Source organism: Camelus bactrianus, chromosome 17 (assembly GCF_048773025.1).
Source record: "Camelus bactrianus isolate YW-2024 breed Bactrian camel chromosome 17, ASM4877302v1, whole genome shotgun sequence".
Classification (NCBI taxonomy): domain Eukaryota; kingdom Metazoa; phylum Chordata; class Mammalia; order Artiodactyla; family Camelidae; genus Camelus; species Camelus bactrianus.
This window is the reverse complement of record NC_133555.1, coordinates 46,800,450-46,823,431: the sequence shown is the minus strand read 5'-3', so window position 1 is coordinate 46,823,431 and position 22,982 is coordinate 46,800,450. Positions and strand designations below refer to the sequence as shown.

Below are 22,982 nucleotides of genomic sequence, written 5' to 3'. Positions count from 1 at the left end.
AGTTTAGCCAAGTATGATTCAGTGAAAAGCAAGCACATGTGGTGTGAAAAACTAAATACACACAGCAAAGTGTGTTACGCCTGCTTCGTTATGGGATGTGTTTTCTGATGGGCGTTGTGTGTGCTTGTAGGGTGCTGTGATCACGCCAACGATGGACCACCCGATGTCAATGCAGCCGGCAAACATGATGGGCCCCCTGACACAACAGATGAACCATCTTTCGTTGGGCACAGCAGGAACGGTGAGTCAGAGAGTTTGTTTCCTTTGGTGTCCTTGGGTTTCTCCAGTCCGATGCGATACTCTCCGTGCCGGCGGATGATCGGCAGACCTGGTTCTGTTCCTCTGACTAACACGCCTTTCAGGTTCCAGTGTGAAAACACTGCCCTCTGCACGCGTTCTCAGCCCCGGGGCACGTTTAGCCGCCTTGACGAGGCTGAAGGTTCTACTGTGTTGCATTTAAATCTGAGTCACTTCTGGTTCTTAGAACACGATGCGCCGAGTATATCTGTTTTGGCCCTTGTAACTCAACACACTTGAGCCGAGTTTTCCTTCCCCAGACGTTTAGCACTTTCGCTAACAGCATCCTCAGGTCATTCATGAGAGGGGCTAACGTTGGTTATGACTAATATACAGGGCTTTTTATTTACTTTCAATATTTAAATCCATAAAATCCACAATTGAGAACCTCACATCATCAACTTATTGAAATCTTCCTTTTGAATGTGTCAACATAGATGATTTTGGGGGGAACACAAAAGGAAAGGAATCTAATGTACCTAAAATTTTTTCATACTTCAGGATGTTTTTGATTAGCCATTATTTTTCCTTAGAGAACAAACATATATCAAAAAATGCCCATCGCAGCCTTGTTTGTCTATCAACCGGCATTTGAAATCATTGGCAAAGCTTTGTTGTTTTTTTTTTTAAACAAAAATCTATTCAAAGACAATTCCCCAAATGGTCAAGAGGACAGATGTCTAATATTACCTGGAATATTGTAACTTTCACTATAGAGAACAGTGAAAAAGTGTCAAAGCCATTCTCCTGTGTGACAGCCCTGGTCACAGTTTTTACTTCTCGTAAATGTTAATGCAGATGATTTTGTCCTTCTTAAAGGTGTACAGAGGGAAAAAAATGTTCCTTCTCCTGAGTGAGGCGGCTTTCCTATAGAAAGAGCCCCCAGACTAGGAGTGGGGGAGCCTAGATTCAAATCTTGATTGAGCTCTATTGTTTCTGTCCGTCCTTCGGAAGCTAACAGCCCATGGGCTCAATGTCCCCCTCTAGCCAGGTGAAGTACTGAGCATTACGTGTATGGGGAAACTTTCAACCAGATGCTGCTCTGACTTTATGCCTACGTGTCTCATGGTTACCACTCCTGTGATTCACCATCTCCAAACATCTACATACGCTGTGTACACTAGCTATATATTTGGAAATTCTACCTCAAAGCAACGGCTTGCTCGCTACACAGATGTGTTGACTCACACGCTTTTTAGAATTCAAGAAATTTCTGAGATGTCTACTGAGGCCTCAATCATCTGCTCTAAGAGGGGAAAAAAAAAAGTCTGTCCACCTAATGGAAAGATTCGCCTTGTTTCAATAGAGAAATTAAGTTTTATTAACATAAATAAAGGACCTAGCTCGAAGGCTGAACCCATGGGAAGTGGTTGGTGACACCTTCTGTGTCGGAAGGCTTCAGCCAAGACAAATGATTCTTTAGGTCTCTGACCTAGGCTTTGCAAAGTCATGTCCAGGACGACCTTTCACACTGCAGTGTGGAACAGCTAATTTTCATTTGGGAGGTAGCATGTGAAGATAGGATTTCCACAGCATTTAGCAACGTGCAAAGATTGCCGGTAGCACCTTTGATCTTTCCTGACCAAAGCAGACCCCAGGACAGCATGGGAAGGCCCGAAACACCTCATGTCTACGGGTTTCCCCTTCATATCAGCCTTCCTCTCCTTAAAGGAGTCCACGTTCTGCATAAATGAATTCATGCCCTTTGACTACACTGAATGACAACCTGGAATCTGATGGGGGCGGGGGGAGTTATAATGCAAAGCGCAGAAAGAAAGCAGCTTATAAATTCTACCTATTGGAATCGAAAGCAAAGCCAGCTGACTTGTGGAAGTTCAAATTTGGAAACCAGAAAAAAAAAATACATATATATGGGCTAAGTTCATTGAGAATATGATTGAATCTCTTTAAAAAATTGGAAAATAAGCTCAATTATATAGAACAGATTCAGAATTACAATAGTTACTGATGCAATAATGTGTATTGTGACTAGTGTTTGAGCATTTCAGCAGGAATACATTTCTACAAGACTCTAGTTTTTGCCCAGCTGGTAAGAGCCAAATTATTCAATAATGATATATACCCTTTCCTTTCTTAGAAAGCAAACGTTTTAAGCACGTGGCTTATTTTTATCATTAAATTTCTTCTAGCTTTTTTGAAAAATTCTTTTCCTCCTTCACATTTGTAACTAAGTAATTCTTACGTATATTATAAGCTTTGTGTAAATTGATGTTTTGCAAAGGTTTAAACTTTTTGCAAAGGTTTAAAATTTCCTAAGGTTCTGAAAAGCCAGAGAGAAAACAGTATTAATTTGTAAAGCTTATTCAACACAACAGCACTGAGTATGTTGGGTGTCCAGTGTGCGGGTAGACTTTTTTCTTAAACGGTCCCTCTTACACTTTGGTAGACTCTGATAGATTCATTTTATTTGAATTTTTGATTGGCATCTGGAGTGGCTACTGTGCAATCGAGGGTGACTCTTTTAATCAGATTTCACCACCTTATTGCATCTTTTCAACACGCTTTATCCACTGCTAGGAAGGCAGCCTGGAGTCATGGCAAGGACAGTGGACAATGGAATTAAACTGGAGTTCTAAGCCTGGCCCTTATTAGCTATGCAAGATGAGGCAGGGTGCTTAACCTCTCTGGAATTTTATTTTCTCTTTTACAAAGTGGGGGAAAAAAACAGCATTTCTATCCCGGGGTGTTGTGAGTGCTAATGGGGGGGATACATGCAAACACACACGTAATACAGTGTATGATGCCCAGCAGGGGTTTATCGAACAAGCCACTCTCTCCTTCCTCATTCTCCAGTGGCTTCTAACTGGTGGGAACTGAGTCCAGGTCACCTGAAGCCCAGCCCACAGTACAGCACCCTGGCCTGCTCTGTCTCATTTGACGTCTCTTCTTTCTTCCCAGTTTCCACTTCCTTAGCTCCTAAAATAACGTTTTTCAGGGTTGTAAACCCAACAAATTCCTAGCGGCCAGCCAAGTCTCATCGACAGATCAAGCTGACTCAGTTCGAGCAAACAGCCCTGGAAACATAGAATCAAATTTGGTCTGTATCTCCCTGGGTCATACAGAGCCATGCGTGTAACTACGCGTGATAGCAGAGATGACATTAAATTGGAGCCGTTTTGATGCGGTTACCGCAGCGGCCCGGCCTGCGTGGTGGGCGAGCGGCGGGGCGGCGCTGTCCTTGGTAGCTGGGAGCGGGGTGCCTCTCCCAGAGCGCAGCGCGGGCACACAGGCCCAGGGCGCCCCGCCTTCCAGTTTTTTGAGATAAGCTAAATATCAGGGTTTTCATGGAAAGCTTCCCTTTATTTGAATACTGGACCCAGTTTGTCTGAAGAGCTCCATCTGTGCCCCCTGCCCAAGGGTTTCCTGCTCCCCCTCTGCCCTCCCTGGCCGTGGCTGCCTCTTCTCTGTCCCAGCTGCTAAGTAAGTTTTTAAACGCATTTCTCATCCATACACGATTTCCTCAAGCAAGCGCCTCCACTGTCACGGTTTTGCACTCGGCCTTCTATGCCGCAGACCCCCAAATCTGAGTCCTCGGTGCTAATTGCATCTTAGAATTTTAGACTCACTGTCTCCAGCTGCTTGCTGAGTGTTTCCACGGATTCTCTCCAACATCTCCAAGTCAGCACGCCCCAGACTCACCTCGTGAGCTCCCCCAAGCTTTCTCCCCACTGACACCTTCCTCTTCAGAGCCGACCCCGTGACCATTCACTCACCCGGGGGAGTCCAGCACCACGCCCAGGACCCAGTGTAGACGCCTCCAGCCTCAGTCCCCACCACGCACAGTTATCCCGCAAGCCCCACTTCAGTGACCCCAGTCTGGTCTCCACGCCACGTGGCCACAGCCGGTCCATCTAAAACTGCCCGAGCATCTGTCCCCTACCGGGCATTTCCAGAGGCTCTCAGACAGCCGAGCTCACCGCAGTGCCGCACAACGAGGTGTGAACAGTGCCACGAGGCAAGATTCAGACAGGAACCTCAACGCCAGAAATAGACGTTGGTTCCCAGGGTGGAGCAGGGAGAGGCAGTGAACAGTCCAAAGCGGGCGGTGTTCAGGGCCGACGCGTCCTGGAGCGAGACTCGAATTTTCCATTTTCAGAAAGGGTGCCTTAGGCCACAGGCTATGTCCCACTTTCTTTTCTAAGACCCCTGGCTGAAGGAAACGTATTGAACCCAAGCCTTTTACGTCTTCATCAAATTACGTCCCACAACCCCACATGTGGACGTGGATGTCACATGGTTCAATTAACCAGCCTGTACCCTCTGCCACCACATGTGTGTATTCAGTTCTCTACCTGTTTTTAAGCTAGACAGACTCTGCAGGCCTTCAAACAAGTGAATTTGATGCCAGCAGTGTAACTGTTTTATTCCAGTGCTCTGCTGGCCTTGAGGAATTTTCTAGCTTTTCCACTTTGGTTTATTTATTTTTTTTGTCACAGGATTCCCTCAAGAACCAAAGCCCTGTTGTCCATAATTTCTTATCACCCTATGGTAAGCTGCAGCAGAAACCACTGGGGACCTCACTGTGTTACGAGAAACTCCACGTTGCATGACAATCTTGTTTTACAAGTTTCTTATCTCCTTTCCATGTGTTCAGCGGGTGGTCACCAGTGGCTTACAGTGTCACCACAATCTGTTGAGGGGAATAAAAAGTTTTTGTTCTGCAGGCCCTTATCTGCACTTCTGTTTGTGTTCTCCAAGCCACTGGTGATTTGTGACATCACTGGATTCTGGTGGTGTAACCGCAGCCTCTCACAAAGATAATCTTGTAATTGTTCTTTTTTTTTTGAATTTAATTCTCTAAGAGGTTTCTCTCCTCCGGTGTTGCTCTGCAGTTCTGATGGTATCAGACGAATACTCTGAATTTTGTGCAGAGATGGTCTATTTTCAATTATTAGCTATGAATATAGAAAACAGTATGATAAATTCATAACTGGTCATGAGAATATCTTAAATGATTTTTCAGGGAAATAAAGTATAGATTGAGCTTAAATGGTCAAATACAAAAAAGAAAATTAGATAAAAGGGAATCGTTTTTTAAAAGTTCGTTTAGGCTTGTTGTAAATGACTTTGTGAAGGGAGTCTTAAAATATAAACAATAAACGAGCAGGCATTAAGTGGAAGTCTAGTAGGAAGAAAGTTTACTCGCCAACAGTAAGCGTTTTTTGTTTAAAAGAATGGATTCTGAGTGACAATAAAGGAGAAACAAAATACAAAATTCTCAATAGATAAAATGCCTCAAAACATGAACAGACAGTTGATAAAGGAGGAAAGGGAATGCCAGAAAAATATGTAAAAATAATCCACTTAACAGTAAGTTAATCCAACACACACACAGACCCGCAAATGTAACCCATTAAATAAAGTTATTAAAATAATACACGTTGCTGACAAAGATGCGGGGAGATAGTCATTCCCAATCACGAGTTGTGTGATGGTAGGAATCCGAATCTGTGAGGGCGTCAGCTAGACAGCAGGGTGGGCCATCCAGACACTTCAAAAACAGCTCTGCCCCCCCCCCAAGCAGCTGTAGTTTTGAGGAGCTATTCTATGGAAATATTCTAGAGTTACAAAAAATCTTTGACTTAAAAATATTCAGCCCAGTGTTCTTTATAACGTCTAGTAAGGAAGAACAATTAAATCAACCACAGGCCATCCCTGAACCAGAATCTCAGGCAGCGTGAAGTTACAGGGATTTAAACTGATTAGGAAAAGGATTATGCATAGTCTGAAATCAAAAGAGCAGGATGTAAATTTGCACATGTCTCGACTCAACTATGAAAAAATCTGTATGGAACGAGGCTGGAACAAGTAAAGAAACGTGGCAGTGTCTGGGTGACGGAATTGGGGATCATTTCTGTTGTAATCATTATACTTGTCTAAGGTCTCCAAGTATTCAACAATGAGCATGATTTTTTTAAATACATTTAAAAGTGTTGTATATTCTGGGAAAATGTCTAGTATCAAGGTCTTGTTTGTTTCCAGTAATCATGTGTGGTTAGTTTATTTTTTTTTTAAAAGGTACTCCACACTACTACCAGTATTAATATCTGGAGACCCTCTGAAGACGGTTTTACTTACTCTGGACTTGGGGATTATCACCTACTCACCAGCTCACAGACGCGCTGTGAGAAGTAAAATGACACATGCCTCAGGGTTTCCTTGCATCTGAGTCTCTGATCAATGCTTTCTTGGCTGGCCCTGCACTGTTTTAAGTTTTAACCTGTCCCCTCACGTGCCATTCACTCATGAGGGAGTGGTCAGCATTGTCCTTTTGTGGCAAGGAGATTAAATGGAGAAATTTCGTGACAGATCATATTAAGTTATCCAGCAGGTGGGAGAGCGAAGTTTGAGATTTTAATCTTTAAAATGGAATGACGGTCACACGGATGGAATAAAGGTCACACACAAGCATTTATTTAGCCACGTTTTGGCAGTTTCTTTGAAGATGAACAATACCTGGTCCCTTTTACGTAGTTTACCCCTCCAAGGGGAGATGGGACTAGATTAGAATTTTCCCTTTTTCGAAGGGGGGTCTTGGGCCATAGGTCATGTCCCATTTTCCTTTTTAAAATTCCTGGCTAAAGGAACTGTATTAAGACAAAGCTCTTTTTCAGCTTCAAAAAAAGCAGTTCTATTTGGTCCCACATAACTGCAAATTTCAAGATGGATGTCATGTTATTTAATTAACCTTGATCTGCCATTTGCCGCCTGCAATGTTAGGACACTTTGGGAAAAGAAAGCCATCACCTATCGAGTAGATTCTGTCCTATTTATCTCTGTCCTCCCAATTCCAGCACACAAGGCTCCTCTCCTGGGAACAGAGCCGGAGACGAATAGTTAATGAAGAAATCTGAGCTTCAAAATGGGTCAGCCTCCACAGAATTTGGGAATGTGCAAATGTTTTCATTTATCTCTTTTAAAACTTTAGCTAGAACATGCCTGTGTTCTCCAGGAGTGGGTTTCATACTGTGCTCTGGGCCCCCTGCCGATGGGCTGCCTTGTAGAGCTGGTGTGTCAGCCAGAGAGGGTACAAATGTCACGTGGATGATCCCAGAGAGGGACCAGAATGATGGCAAACTGAGGAAGATGTCGATATTCTAGGACAGACTGTAACTGCCCCCGCAAGTCACATGGGGACCAGCATGTCCAGAGGGGGAGGGTTCTGGGGACACTTACACCAACTGTACACTAGGGGTCACAGTGCCCGCAGAGAGTGAAGGCAGGAGCCTTAGGTGACCACGTGACGTACAGTGGGCACGTCCGAGTTTTGGAGCTAAGATTCTGTTTGATGTTCTCTGGTACCTCATTGCATTCTTTCTCATGCTCTTTTCATTCGAAGATTCAGTCCCAAGACAGGATTATGATACTTCACCAGCTGTTGTGTCAGGTAGGAAAATTCTAATTCCTTTAAGACTTGATTGGAGGGGAGACATGGAGCGTGCCTGGATTTTCTCCAAAACTCTTTAAAGCAGTGACTCTCAAACAGTGATTCCAAGCAGGAATTTGAATTTCAGTTGGTGGGGCCGGGGAGTGGAGGGGGTTAGCCTATGTGGCCCCCAAAAGCATATGTAATATGCCAATCTAGTTTTATGTATGGAAAACAAATGTGTTGCTCTGGAAATAACAAATCAAGGCTTAAAGCCATTGGGTCTGTGAAGGATACACAGAAAACTGAGTCTATGTTCTGTGTATCGGTGATTCTCAGTGCTGGACACAATCACTGGAGTTTCTGGGACGTAGGAGGAGGACTAGTGATGTTTGTCAGAAGAGGGCACAGATTCATAAAAATAGTTTGAGAAGCACTGCTTTAGAGACCGGAAGTCTTGTGAAATCAGAAAATCATCCCATTTTGCTTGCTTTGCACTCCGCGTAGTGTCAGACACATAGTAGGTGCTCAGTGTAATTGTTGAATGAATCAAAACTTCAAATCTGTTCCAGAAATGGGATTGGGGTTGTTGGAACAAAAGCTGCCAATGTTCCATTTGTACAACAAAGTGGCCGAAGTTGACATGAGAATACACTCGTGTCTTGAGCATTTTCATTAGCAAACCTTTCCGTTGTTTTCCTAAAATTAAGCGGTGCGGTTTGTAATCAAGCATATGTATGTGAAGACCTGGATTTTGATTTTGAACTTGCAGTTTCATCTTAATTTGGAACTCTGGTTTCTTGCAAAGAGGAAAATGGGCACAATTTTTCCTTTTTGTTGTTGTATTTTTCTTTTTAACTAAGGAAAACACTGGCAAGCATGAAGAGCTTTGAACTCTAATCCTTTGATGTGTCAGATGATGAGGACATAAAATCTAAACCAAGAAAGGGCACATGGAGACAGAGCAAGAGACGAAGGCCAGAAATAGAATGGGAGAGCCCAGGGGGCAACAGAGTCTGGCAACCGAGCGGTGGTTTTCAAGCAGAGAACACCGCGTTCTTGGCCACCCGGGTTGCGTGACCCAACATCTGAAGGGTAATCCTTTTCTCGTGTCTCGGGGACTTGTTTAATTATGCTCATGGCTAAGTACTCATCTTAGACGTTCAGCTGAAAAGCAGTGAGCTGGCTTTCAGCTGTGAAGTTACTTTGGTCCTCCTGGAGATGGCTGTCAGTTGTCATTCATTCAAATACCATTTATCTTTCCCCAAAGTGTATTACCTGTCATATCTTAACAGGCCTGCTTTCTTAACAATCTGGGACCCCTGGGAAGATACTTTATCAAACGTATAATAGCCTGTCCTTTGTTTACCATGTGGCGTCTGTGTTTAACAAGGGGCAGCTCCTCCTGGTAATTGATCGAGTATCACTGATTGGGAAAAATACAAACTAGAATTTCCCTTCAGCTCAGTTTTCTGATTTCACTTTCAAGAACACAATGAGAAAAGCAATGTAAACACCAGACTAGACATGGATCATGGGTCAGGCTCTCCACAAACCAGCTGTGACAGAACATCTGGCTGCAAGTCTAGACTCAAGACTTCCCGCCTAACTCCACGGTCAGGCGCCACTGAAAGTCCCCGAGCAGAGAAGTGACTTGATCAAAGTAGTGCTTTAAGAAACTTAACTTGGCAGTTTTACGTGTGCTTGAGCAGTAAGAAACAGGAATTCCATAGAACAGTTAGAAAGCTCAGATATGCTATCACTAGACCGAAATAAGTGCTAAGATCAGATCCCAGTGGAATAGGAAGGGGGCTAAAATAGAAGTGATGGGAAAACATTGAGGACGATTTTACAGTTGTCTTCCCCTTAGAAGATTGGACTGGCGGTTTGACACCTATAAATTTGCACAGGCTTCTTTGGCATCTGTAGTGCACCTCTAAATGAAACCAGACTTGCCTTCCGCACGTGCTTGTTAATTATCTGGTGGGTGCAGCCTGGTTGACATTTGATTAACGGCATATCCTTTGCCAAACTCTTGACCAAATCAGGAACATGAAACAGGCATAAGGTGTTGCAACAGCCTACTCCCGTATCTCCCAACATGCCAATTTTGGACAACTCAAGTAGTAATCAATTCTTTGCCGGTGTAGCAGCCAAATGAACCATTGTGGTATGTTGGAGTTCACGATAGCCCCTGGGAGTAATCCACAGGAGCAAAGCCCAACCTAATTTCATTCAACCAATATATCAGACATTTACTGACCACCTTCTAGGGGCAAGACATAGCACTCAAGCTCTGGAGATAGAGATGAATAGAAAATAGACCGCTAGTAAAAAGAAAAAAAAAAAAGAAAAAAATATCGTGGTCTAATTTAATGTTGGTGGTGGTGATGCTATTTAAATGTATAAAGTCTGGAGGAACTAAAACATAGAACCTAAAAAGAAGATTGAAAACCCTCAGGAATAAAATGAACTCTGAGCTTGACTTGGAAGGATGAATTTAAGTCTACCAATTGGACAAGAGTGGGAAATGGACACGAGGTCACTGGGACAGGAGATGAAATAGGAAGTTAGACACGAGGCAAGTCATTTGGTATTCTCTGGGCAAACCAGCACGAGGGCGGACACTGAGGCTAGGTCAGGGTAAATCCAATTTTAGGCAAGGATTCTTTCCTCTTGGAGTCACATGTCACCTTGTTCTTTTATTTATTCAAATGTCATTTATTGGGAACACACTATGTAACCATCACTGAGTTGGGTGCTAGGCATACAACCTCCTTTTAAGAACCGAGGGTCCAATTAGGAAATTAGGTACAAACAGGTGATTACAACCCCGTATCATAGGTGCTTCCATAGAGACAAATACCTGATATTTAAGTTTATAAAATCTTCAATAAAATGCCCAAGTTCAGAACCTATTCGTGTCACTTCCTAGTTGCACAATGTTGGGAAAATTATCTAGCTTCTCTGTAGCCTGGATTGCTTTATCTGAGGAAATATTAACCACCTCATACGTAAGGTTGCTGTGAGCATTAGATGTGGGAAGACGTGCAGTCTGCTTCGCACAGATTCCGGCATGAAGGAAGTGCTCACAAGTTATTCACAACAACTCTTCTAGTTATTCTTGTTACGAGATGCTATGGCGACACAAAGAAGAAAGCAAACACAGTGGAAGTCAGAGGAAGTGGAAGGAACCTCCGTGGAGACATGAGGACACACGGGAGTTAGCCAAGTGAGAAATAAGATGGAGGTGGTATGTTTCAGCCTATACAAAGGCTCGTGGGTAGCGCGGTGCGGCAAGTTTGGAGAACTACAGATAGCTGAATGGGACGGGGTACATAAAGAGAGATGGGAGTAGAGGAAATCAGCCTGGAGAAATAAACTGGAGCCGTGTCACCAGATAGGGTAGCTTGAGCTCTATCCTGATGGCAACAGAAGTACCCGAAGGGTTCAGGTTGGACACCAACACGACCACTGTCCATCTTGATTGAAGGACACACTGGAGAGAGGCGGAACTGGAAATGGGAGACCAGAAGTCAAGAATCCAAGTACAAAATCAAGCTGGCACGCGCTCAAGGTGTGGAAGTAAGAACGGAGAGCTGACAAATCTGTGAGGCATGAAGGAGGCAGAACACACAGGACTTGGTGACTGAGTGGGTATGAGAACAGAAGGGCAAAGAAGAGTTAGAGGCAGCTCTTAAGTTCCAGCAACTCACTGGCCTGAGCTATCGTTTATGGGGATCTGAACCAGAGGAACGAGAACTAAACTTGAAAGGAAAGAGGCTGCGTGCTGTCCACGTGGAGTCTTGAGATGTCTGGGAGGCATCTGAATGGAGACAGTCACTAAGGATTTGGTGGCGTGCATCTGGAGCGCTGAGGACAGCTCTGGGTAGAAATGGATGTGGGGGTCATCATCATGGAATTAAGCCTTGTCACCCAGAGACAGTTCTTAAGAGTGAAGAGAAGTAGGCAGACCCTTGGATATAAAGAACAGGCAGAAAAAAGAACCTAAAAAGAAGATCGGAAAAGACAACTGTAGACAAAAAAGGAAACCCAGGAGTGCGAGGTTCCAAAGGCAAAGCAAGAGAGGATTCCAAGAGAGACCTGTGTAGCAGGATGAGTCCTGAAGAGAAGCCCTTGGACGAAGTCACACCGAGGCCACTAGCCGATCGGACAGGGCAGTCTTAAGGGGTAGAGCAAAGACAGTGACCGTCCTGGGAGGAAGTGATGTAACACGTGCCAGGAACCTAACAAAACTGGCTTTGAAGAGGAGGAACGAAGATAATAACAAAACAAATAGAGAAGGGAACTGACTGATTCACTGATTTTTTTCTTTTCAAGATGGGAAATACTGGGTCATGATAAGAAGCAGCCAGGAAAGAGTTCTAATATTTGAAGATGTCCTTCATCAAGGGGAGGACTGAAAGAACGAGGTCACTGAGGAAGCCAGACATCTGGGGATCCAGGAGGGCAGGAGGAAAGGATGATGCAGCAGCATGCAGGTCTGTAACTGGAGGACTAGGAAGCCAAAGGATTTACCGCATGAGGAACAGTGTGTGTCTTTATGTGACGTAGTGGGTGACCTCTTCTGAGAGTGAGGGGGAAATGGCATGCTGAGGGGCTTCAGGAGAACAGAAATTTGGGAATGTGTAGAGTAAGAAAGCCTTTCTTTGTACTACCTCTTCTTGAGTGGGAATTACTTTATAAAACTATTCCATAATTTGGTGGAGATGCGGTGCGGTGTTTAAGCTACCCCAAAGAATAAAACCATTTTGCAAGTTGTAAACATTTGTTTTCATGGATACCATGAGCTAATTACAAATGATTTTCACCTCTTAATTAAAAATTAGGTCCATTAGTACCTCCAATGAGCAACAATCAGCCATTAAATTGTATTTACTGTAAAAGACCCGACACAAGGGTTATAAATGCTCCCACAAGCCAGGCATGAAAATCAGTTTCATTTCTTTGCTCAAATACTGTGCATCTACTTGGATTACCAAACTGCATTTGTTTAAGGGTACTAATTAATTGTTTTTCCAGTAAGTTCTGGAAGGGGACTTCATGCTACTTATTCATTCATTCAACTCATACTGTCTGGGCTTCTTTACTGCTGCAAGGAAGCACGGCTGGATGGTAGAAAACAGAGCTGAATTCCTTGCCTTCCAAGAACACAGACTCTCAACAAAGGACGGGGTTATAAAGAGCTGTCACCAAACGCTGCCTGTGACAGAGCTCACACGAGCAGTCTGTACAGCGGGATTTGTACCTGATATTTGTACAAGCATCTGACACATTGTCAAGTATGTATGTTCCAGACACACTGGCAAGTACGTATGTTCCTGCTGGTGCTTGTATATTGTTCACTGCATGACAAAAAATGACGCCTTAAAGACTCCTGTGGGACCCCCGTTTTTACTGCTCTCTTCAAGTTAACTGATAACCAAAGGAGGCTTATGCAAATAGTCTGTTCCAATATATAAACATCACTGTTATCTAGCCAGTTTTTTTGGGGGGGGGGGGGGGAGGCGGAATGAGGTAGTGGGGGGGATCCAAATCCTATACCTTAGCTTCCAACCCAGCAAGTTTTTTCTTCTATAAAGGCCCAGAAGTGAATCTTCCAAGCTTTGCCGGCCATTCACTCTATGTCACCACCACTCAACTCTTGCCTTGAGGGGGAAAGCAGACACAGATCACGTGTGAATAAATCAATGAGCATGGCCATGTCTCAATGAAACTTTATTTATAAAACCAGGCAGCAGCCTGGACTGGCCCGTGGGCTACGGTTTGCCCAGCTCTGCTCTAGTCAAATTATTTTCCTAAGTCTCCCAAATGAAATACTCTTATTGACAGTCTTTATAAGAGCATGAAGTGCTTTTCCTTTAAAGCTAGCGTTTGTGGGTGTTGTTTTTAATTTCAGGAAAGGCAGATGAAATGTCAGGAAGGCAGAGGTGGAGAAGCAGGCATGAGAACTGAGAGAGACACTTCTTCGTGTTTTGCTTTGCGCCACGTGCCCGACGGCAGTACTGAAATACTAGAACACTCTAAGGGTATTTCTAGTTTTCACATGCTCATCACAGATGGGTTTTCTGGGATTTATTTGTATGTACCAGCGACAGGGGATTATCAGCCAGGAAAATCAAATATAGATTCAGCTTAATACCCTCTTGGCAGCCTTTAGAATTCTGTATTTTTAGCAATTTCGAGAGAAGGTGAAAGATTCATTACCCCAAAGGATCTGTCATCAAAATATTACGTTACATCTCTGTTACCCCCCCGCCCCGGGCTGGGATTGTTGTAGTTAATTACTGTCCACTGAAGTTCTCCTTGATCTGTCAGTGCTGGTTTACCATGCTTCTCCAGGGTGACTGCTCCTCTGAGCACCAGATTCTGCTTTGTACTCTGACCGTGAAGGGAAGCTTTCTTGGTTTTGTCTAAAGACCAAACACAGCACAGGGCAGGCCTGGGCTGGCTGGGGATGTGCCTGTCCTTCTGTGTCAAGGTCAGAGCAGCTTCCATAGGGAGATGGAGCACACACTTTCCAGCCAATGGAAAGGCAGCATCCAAAGTGCCGTCTCTGCGGCAGAACCCTGATAGCATCCTCTAGTGGGGCGGCAGGGGCAGCCATGGGCTTAAGGCATGCCCCAGCGACACCGCATGCTGTCCGTCCTGGGTACCCGAGCCAGCCAAAGAGGTGGTACCTAAGTTAACAGCAACAGAAGAAGAGAGCCTTTCCAAGGCAACAATAGATTTTAAAAGAAGCTAACTGCATGTGCGGGAATGGCACATCTGGCCCCGACCGCACATGGTTCCCTTTTTAATCAGCTGCACAAAGTGGGCACTTGAGGTTCCTCCTGCCAGGGGATCCCACCGTGAACTGACTGTGGTGGAGCACTTGCCGAAGGCATGCTCGAGACCTCTGGCCCTGGAGAGACGCAGATGGGCTCACATTTCTCCACTCTGTGTTCAAGCAGTTTATCAGAAAACAAAATTCCTGCACCACGTAACTGCGCAGCCCTGTGGAGATGCTTTCTCAGAGTATATGCTCACACTGTAACCTCATTTTTCTTAGACGGGTGATACGGGGCACGAACACTTTGCACTAGCTTTTCTGAGACGCCACAGTGGAAGTAACTGTGCATTGCTTTGCTCAGTGTCCTTTGTAAAGAAGCGAACGATGAATCGTCCCCTGAGTTCAGGGCCTCGGCAAGTATCTCTCCATGTGAGCGGATATACTCCTGCTGAACTGACCATGTGAAATACAGAACCGAATCTGTTTCCCTTTTGGTCTTGATTGTCAGGACAGTGGCAGTCGGATGCACGACACTGCAAATGTTCCTGGTACCATGTTCTCTGTCGCTTTCAACTGTTCATTGATTTGCTGCTGTTTTTATTATTTTTTCCAATTTTTTTAAGTACCTTTTACTTCACTTTTTTTTTTTTTTTTTGCTGGAGGGAGTTAATTAGGTTTATGTATTTACTTAATGGAGGTACTGGGGATTGAACCCAGGACCTCTTGTACGCTAAGCACAGCACTCTACCCCTGAGCTCTACCCTCCCCCTGCTGGTGTTTTCAGTTGTGCTTTTTAAGGTAGTGCTTAATTTTATACACCCTTCACAAATTCAACTTGGGAGCACAAGAGCGCTAATTCCTATGGTAAGAAAATAAATGAAATAAATGCTCATGGGCTCAGGGAAGCTTCAGTGCTCTGAAGTCTCGGTGGGAAGACAGCATGAAAGATGATTGTGAGGACGTGTTGATCTAATTGAAAAACCGGCCAGCGGGCACTGCTCCTGTTCACTCACACACATGCACCTCGGAACAGGAATATGTACGGGATGATCATTGGAAATGGCTTTTAGAGTCAAGAGGATGTATGTGATTTCCAGTCCAATCATTTTTAAATTATTTAACGACGACAGTCACGTAAATATTCCGGAGTTAACTTTTCCTTTAAGTATAGATAATGCGCATTAGCACCTCTACCTGTGCACTAATGGAAGAAGGGTTACCTGAGATGGCACATTTGTGTCTAGGAAGTACCGGACGCATCACAGATACTAAGTTACGGAGACTTCCTGTCCTCTTCCCTGCCCCACATTCCGGGAAGTGTGCTAGGGCTCCGGGCGTACACCTAACCCTACGTTTACATGACAGATTGACTGAGCTAGAGTCATATTTTACAACAGAGTCTCCAAACCCAAGATCTGAAAAACAGAAGAAATACTAAGGGAGTTCATTACGCATCTTCTCTATTGGCTGAACCATTATATTAGTAGCTGAAATAATACTATAAGTAAATCATAAAGCTTTTTTCAGCAACATGAAAAAAAAAAACTATTCTTAATGTTAAGTGGGAAAAGGTGACAAAATTGATCATTAGGATTTTGAGTCCTAAAAGCTTCGCATGAAATGAAGCTAGGAGAGAGCACATAAAATGACTGTCATGTGTTTTTAGTTTTTTGTTTTCAACTTTTTGACACGTTGCTTTGCGACTTGTGTAATTCACTAAAAGTTTAACAGTGCAGTCTTTGAATATATATAATTTCAGGGGGATATTTCTGTACCAGGAACACATGAGTGTATTCCTCTGGGGATGATGGTCGTGGTGATTGTGGTGACTGTGTTGGTGGCAGTGGGATGAGTGGTGACCTCCAAGCGTGTCCCTACCCCCATTTATCACAGCTCAACACTGCGGCATTTTAGGCAGAATTAAAAGAAGCCTCTCCCTCCATAGCAGTGGCACAGAATTTTGAGTGATTCTGTAGCCTAAAGTCACTGTTAATTTGATGTAAATTCATCACCCACCTTTCAGAAGGTGCTTCTGCACAGCCAACTGACTGCTGCTTTTTAACATTTTTCAGTCACATTTCAAATGATACATAGTCTGTTCCCTGTATGCAGCCCTTGGGCAACCTAACGTCGTCCCCGTTTCTTTAAGGTGAGACTTCCAGCCTCTTGTGGTTTTGGGGATTGATATAATACACTTGAAATTGGGATCATATAGAATATACTTTCATTACATACTGACATCAAGTTTAACTTTCAGATGTTTGATATACTGTATATTTACATATATATGTATACATTTATATAAATATATATGTGTGTAAAATGAAATCCTGAGAGTGGAGATAAGTCATTTTCCCAAGCTGTAGATCTCAGAATATTTATTCCCACCAAATGTATAATATTTCAAAGTCCAGTTGCCACCCAAAGAGAAGATACTGCTTTTTCTTCCTTCTTTCTGAAGTTAGAACACAACACACACAAAAATAAACTCAAAATGGCTTAAAGACTTAAATATAAGACAAGACACTATAAATCTCCTAGAAGAAAACATAGGCAAAACATTCTCTGACATTAATCTCAGCAGTGTTCTCCTAGGGCAGTCTACCCAGGCAATAGAAATAAAAGCAAACATTAACAAATGGGACCGAATTAAACTTGTAAGCTTTTGCACAGCAAAGGAAACCATAAGCAAAACGAGAAAACAACCTACAGAATGGGAGAAAATATTTGTAAAAGATGAGACTGACAAGGGCTTCATTTCCAGAATATATAAACAGCTCATACAACTTAATAAGAAAAAAACAAAAAACCCAGTCCAAAAATAGGCAGAACCAAGCAAGCAATTCTCCAAGGAAGACGTACAAATGGCCAACAGGCACATGAAAAAATGCTCAATATCACTAATTATCAGAGAAATGCAAATCAAAACTACGATGAGGTGCCACCTCACACCGGTCAGAATGCCCATCATTCAAAAGTCCGCAAATGACAAATGCTGGAGAGGCTGTGGAGAAAAAGGAAACCTCCTCCACCGCTGGTGGGAATGCAGTTTGGTGCAGCCACTGTGGAAAACAGTATGGAGATTCCTCAAAAGACTACCACTAACTTTTATTCATTTAGATAATGTGGAATATATCACAAACAGGATTTTATTTCCGATCAGGCCAGTCTTCCCCCCCCCCACAACTTGTTGGACCCCTGCCCTTGTGGTGTCATCACTGTGATTTAGCCTTGATAAAATATTGATTGAAAAGCCATCAGCTACCGACACGGATACTACCTAACAAAACTGTAATCACTTCACATCAAGTTTTCTTAACAATATAAAACAAAAAGTTGAAGAAAAGATTTTAAACCATGCAATGGACATCTTTCTGCTGGCAGCCAAACCGTGTTGGATCCACCGTAATGGACTGCAGGTCCCTATAAGGCATCAATTTAATTACTTTATGTGCCTGCTCTGAATCCAGCCATCTGCCCCGAGAGATTCAAATCTGGGAAAGCACAGGACCCCAGGTTGAGAAAATAGGAACTGCATTCATAATTAAGCAGTTATTTGGCAAATGAAATATGCAGAGTTAGTTAAAAAAAAAATTACTGACATTTTGGAGATACTTGCTTTGGAAGGCGAAAGCCGACCAGCTCTAAGATGACCAGAAACTCATCACAGTCAAGCCACGTCAGGCTTCCTAGCTTGCAGCAACGAGGGAAAAGTTACATCAGTTGAACCATGGAGCATCTAAGGGGAAGCTCGGAGGGGCTTGTTATGGGGTTTGAGCTCGCGCAGTGTGGCTTTGGGAAGAGCTCATGTGACAGTCTGTTCTGCGTTGGGTGCTATCAGGAAGTAGGGGGGCAGAGAATGAGTGGGGATCTTAATCAGCCTTGTCTAGGAGGTGGGGGACAGAGCAGAGCTAGAGCTGTCATTGGTAAAGATGCAGGAGTCACTCACATTAGAAAGAAGAGGGAACTGTTCCATTGTTTTTCGGTTAGATCTGTCTTTCATCCACCCTAGTCATAGAATGTCCTTGTCTTAATTGTCAGTAATCTTTAAAACTGCTTAATTGGGAATACTGTGACTTTGCTAGTAGCTACCAGCTAATTAAAGATAATCTGAAAGATTTCCATAAATTATTTCCTTATCTACAGGGCAATTATAACGTTGCCCGACAAATGTGTAACTGAACATTGAGCGGCCTTGACAAATTGTAAAACAAATACGAGAGAAGTCGAATGGGTTTTCTTAGTCACGTACAGTTTAGTGCACTGTGAACGCAACGATGAGCTTAAGTACGCAAAGAACACACCGTTCAAGGCGCCGGACTAAGTGCTTTCTGTGGGTTGATTTGTCCCACCTAATTGGCACCACCATTCCGTAAGGAAGTTTCTACGTCCTCTACAAATTGAGTCTTTCTACGCCTAGCTGGACCCTCACTCACAGTTATGCTCCTTTGGTTGTTTAAAGCTTGTTGCATCTTCTCAGATAGCAAGCCTGAGTCCCGCTTTTTATGCTCAGATAATGGCCACCTCCTCCCTCAGGAGAAGATGGATGCCCCAGTTGATGTGATCCCCCACAAAGGTCTCCTCGCTACTTCAAATGTCTGCGTCTTCCTTCTTCTCCCCCTGTATTTTGTCAAGTCGTGGTCCTCTCTCTGTCAGTGTTAACCTTCCTACTATGTTCTTGATTTCATCTAACTTTGATTCCTCTGGGACCTGCATGCATTTTCATCTGTATACTTATCCACGGGTGACTTATTCTGCTTAAAAAAAGGTACAGATCCTTTCTGTCTTGCTTCTTGCTGGTCTCAGAGCACTTTGCTCTTCTGTTCCCTTCCTCAGTGAAGCCACCTACTTCCTCCACTAGAGCGGTGATGGAGATGACCTCCGAACCCCTATTGCTCATCCCGTCCTCTGTGTTGGGTTCCATGCCTGAGTTTCCAGCCACCTCTTAGGTGTCCCCCCTCTCACCTCCCTTGGACGCCCCCTTGGAAGTTCAAACTTCACATTCACAATTTAAGTCTCACACTCTTTCCTCCCAGTGCACTTTCTTTTACAGGCTTCCCTACGCTTTCTGCAAACCTCTATAAATATTATTTCTCCAAGCCAAGGCTTTGCAAAGAAAGCGTAGCTCTGAGTTGAGGAGTGTGATGGTCTTTGACAGTGGCTTGGAGCAGAGCTCTTCTTTTCTGGGTGAGAACCATATGATTTAATATTCAACGGAGCTTGAAGGATAGAAAATCTCTTATAAATTGATGAGTCATTTTTATTCCAGGCAAAATCATGCTCAAAATCTCAGAGACATTTTGGCTCACGCTACCCCACCTGCAGACTCCCTTTTTCTTGTACAATTCTACTTCTATAATATACTTTGGATCTGTTCTACCCATTCCATTCTCTTACCCCATCCAAGTTGAGTTATTGCTACTTCTTAATTTAATGACTGCAGTGTTTTCCTAGTGTCAACACCAGGCCCTTCCATTTCTTACTCAGCCTTCAGACACATGCCTGAATAAATTTTTGAGATTTCACATTTAAAAAAAGAAAAACTTGGCACCTGCAAGGATATGGTCTTAATCGAACAAGTGGGAGTTACCATAGTAGGTAACCATCCCTACCATACGATTATTGCCAGAAAGAGGGTGCAGATCAGGTCTCTGAATGTGAAGTCATCTTTTCTAAGAGCAAGCCTCAGACTAGCCTTGTCAGTACATATCAGCACTGTTTCATTACTCAGAGCCATGGATGGCTTACGGAGACTGTTCGAGGACTGTGTCATGCTGCAGGACCACAGGGCGATGGCCTGCTCACTGGTCTCCGTGTGCAAGCAGACCTAAACTCTTTCTGAGCAGAATCTTACATGTTTTCTGCAACTAGCCTCCAAATGGTGGTGGGGGGGGGGGGGTTATCCTGGGTGGAGTGAGCAGGTTTCTTAAATTCTTTCTTGCTTCTTCAATTTGACACTCCCCATCCAATGCCAAGTTTGGCTGATGGTTAAAACACAGGGGCCCATGTGAAACTAGCAGCAAAGAAAGCTGCCTTCCAAGTCCTTGTCAGGAAGTGTAACAGTTCCAAAGTCACGGCTACTCATACCTTTGAGAACCTTGGCTAAGAGAAAATACAGTTGGGGGCGGGGGGAGCTATTTGGATCATGTGCAGTATATCCACTCTCCTTGGTTAATCTAAATTACACCCCTGGGTTAATCCGAGAAAGCTGTCTTACTTGGATGACTGTGTCTCACTCACCCCCTGAAAAATAGCTTTTCCCAAAGTATGCACTGGAACGGAGCCACTCACTGACGTCTGAAGGATTCTGTAATAAACAGCCCTTGGAAACTCGCTTTGCTTACTTTAAAGCTGTTGTTCAAGAGACGACAGAGTATCTGCTCCTTTCAGACCTACGGGAGAAATGCCTCTCTTTCCTCTACGCTGGGAATGATTCCTCCACGCATCTGGTTTATTTTCTTCCCTAGTGGACGCCGTGAATCACATAATTCACTGCTAAATAACTCTGATACGTTTCACCGGCATTTCTTCTCTTACCCTTCCTCTGCTTTCCTTCCCTTTGTCTCGTCTGTCTCGCTTCTTTGAGACTACATTTTATGCAAGCTGGGAAGCTGCCTGAAACCCTTTTTGAAAGCGAGGTGAGCTATACTTACACGTTACAGATGGAGACTCGGAATGTATTATTTTCCCAAAGAACCACATTACAAAGACTTCAAAAATTAAGAAGGACTCATCAGCCCTGTGTTCGAGGCTGCCTCAAGCTACCTGAACTGATTTCTATTCCTACTGCCTCCCTCCTTTCACTGATCAATGATCTGTAAGGTGTGTCTGGCTGTGAGCACTTTCTCTCTTGCCTTGACTCTTGCCGACTTTCAACCTGGAACCTCTTCCCTGTCACCCTTGCAGTTTCTGCTGGTAAAGCTTACCTGTCTCTAATGTCCTGTCTCTTCCAAGAATCTCAGTCTGATTTTTACAACCAGATATGATACCACTTTATCGTGAAAAGTCTCTTGAAGTCCTCTGTTGGCGCCTGTTGTACAGGTACTGGTACATTTCTCAGCCCTCTCCACCCCATTTTTAGCCTGTAGGTCCCTGGAGGTTGGGGGGCAAGGACTGGGCTGCTCCTGTTACTTCTGGTGGCACCAAGGCTCAAATTTCTAATGAAAAGAAAAGTCTTAAAATAAGGGCTCACCTCCATTAAAGACGTCAACACTGACTTTTACTCCAAATCAACGTGGAAGACAAATGTGAAAGCAAGTACTGAGTGAGGGAGGTGCCTGCACTTTCTCTAACAGGCGCAAAATTGGGGACTTTTTTTTTCCACAGGTTACTCTAATTAGCTGTCATGCCTTGGCAGGAGCAGCACGGCCTCCATCTGAGAGGTCTTTGCTGATTCAAGTCTTAACCACCCTCATCCATTCTCTCTACGGCCACCCAGGGCCATCTTTCTAACACACACGACCTGCATCCAGTCCTTCCACTGCCTTCAAAACAGTGGAAAATACTATATAAACAGCTCATACACCTTGATATCAAAAAAGCAAGCAACTCAATCAAAAATGGGCAGAAGACTGAAATACACATCTCTCTACAGAAGACAGACATATGGCCAACAAGCACGTGAAAAGATGCTCCATATCAGTCATTGTTAGAGAAACGCAAATCAAAACTACAATGAGGTGTCACCTCACACCAGTCACAATGGCCATCATTCAAAAGTCCACAAACAATAAATGCCGGAGAGGGTGTGGAGAAAAGGGCACCCTCCTACACTGCTGGTGGGAATGTAGTTTGGTGCAGCCACTATGGAGAAAAGTATGCAGATTCTTTAAAAAACTAAATATAGACTTATCATATGATCCGGAATCCCACTCCTGGGCATATATCCAGAGAAAACTATAATTCAACTATAATTCAAAAAAAAAAACACCTGGACGCCAATGTTCATAGCAGCCAAGACATGGAAACAACCCAGATGTCCACTGACAGATGACTGGATAAAGATGTTGTGGTATATTTATACAATGGAATAGTACTCAGCCATAAAAAAGCCTAAAATAATGCCATTTGCAGCAAGATGGATGGCCCTGGAGAATGTCATTCTAAGTGAAGTAAGCCAGAAAGAAAAAGAAAAATGCCAGATGACATTTCTTATATGTGGAATATACATTAAAAAAGGACAGAAATGAACTTATCTACAAAAGAGAAACAGACTCACAGAAAGAGTGAGTGGTTACCAGGGAGCAAAGAGGGTGGGAAGGGATAAATTGGGAATTCAAAAATTGCACCTCTTGGAGAGGGATGGAAATGTTAGCCATCTTAATTGTGGTGGTGGTTTCACTGGTGCATACATCTATCAAAGTTCATCAAAGTGTACATCTGAAATGTGAGTAGTTTACTGTACAGGAACCAGACCACAATGGAGGTGTTTGACGATAGAGGCCAAGATGGCAGAGGAGAAGGATGCTCTTAGCTCACCCTCTCCCACGAATGCACCAGGAGAGA

The 22,982-nt window shown here is 43.7% G+C and overlaps 1 protein-coding gene across 17 annotated transcripts in view; it reads left to right on the top strand.

Annotated features, from left to right (window-relative positions):
• Positions 1-22,982, top strand: part of RBMS3 (RNA binding motif single stranded interacting protein 3) — a 627,961-nt gene that overhangs the window by 563,583 nt on the left and 41,396 nt on the right. For 10 of the 17 annotated variants that reach the window (XM_045520121.2, XM_045520114.2, XM_045520117.2 and 7 more), the window contains 2 exons: positions 131-241; positions 7,658-7,705. In XM_045520121.2, the coding sequence (XP_045376077.1) occupies positions 131-241; positions 7,658-7,705 (159 nt within the window). The other 7 variants (XM_074345363.1, XM_074345362.1, XM_074345361.1 and 4 more) reach the window with 2 other exon arrangements.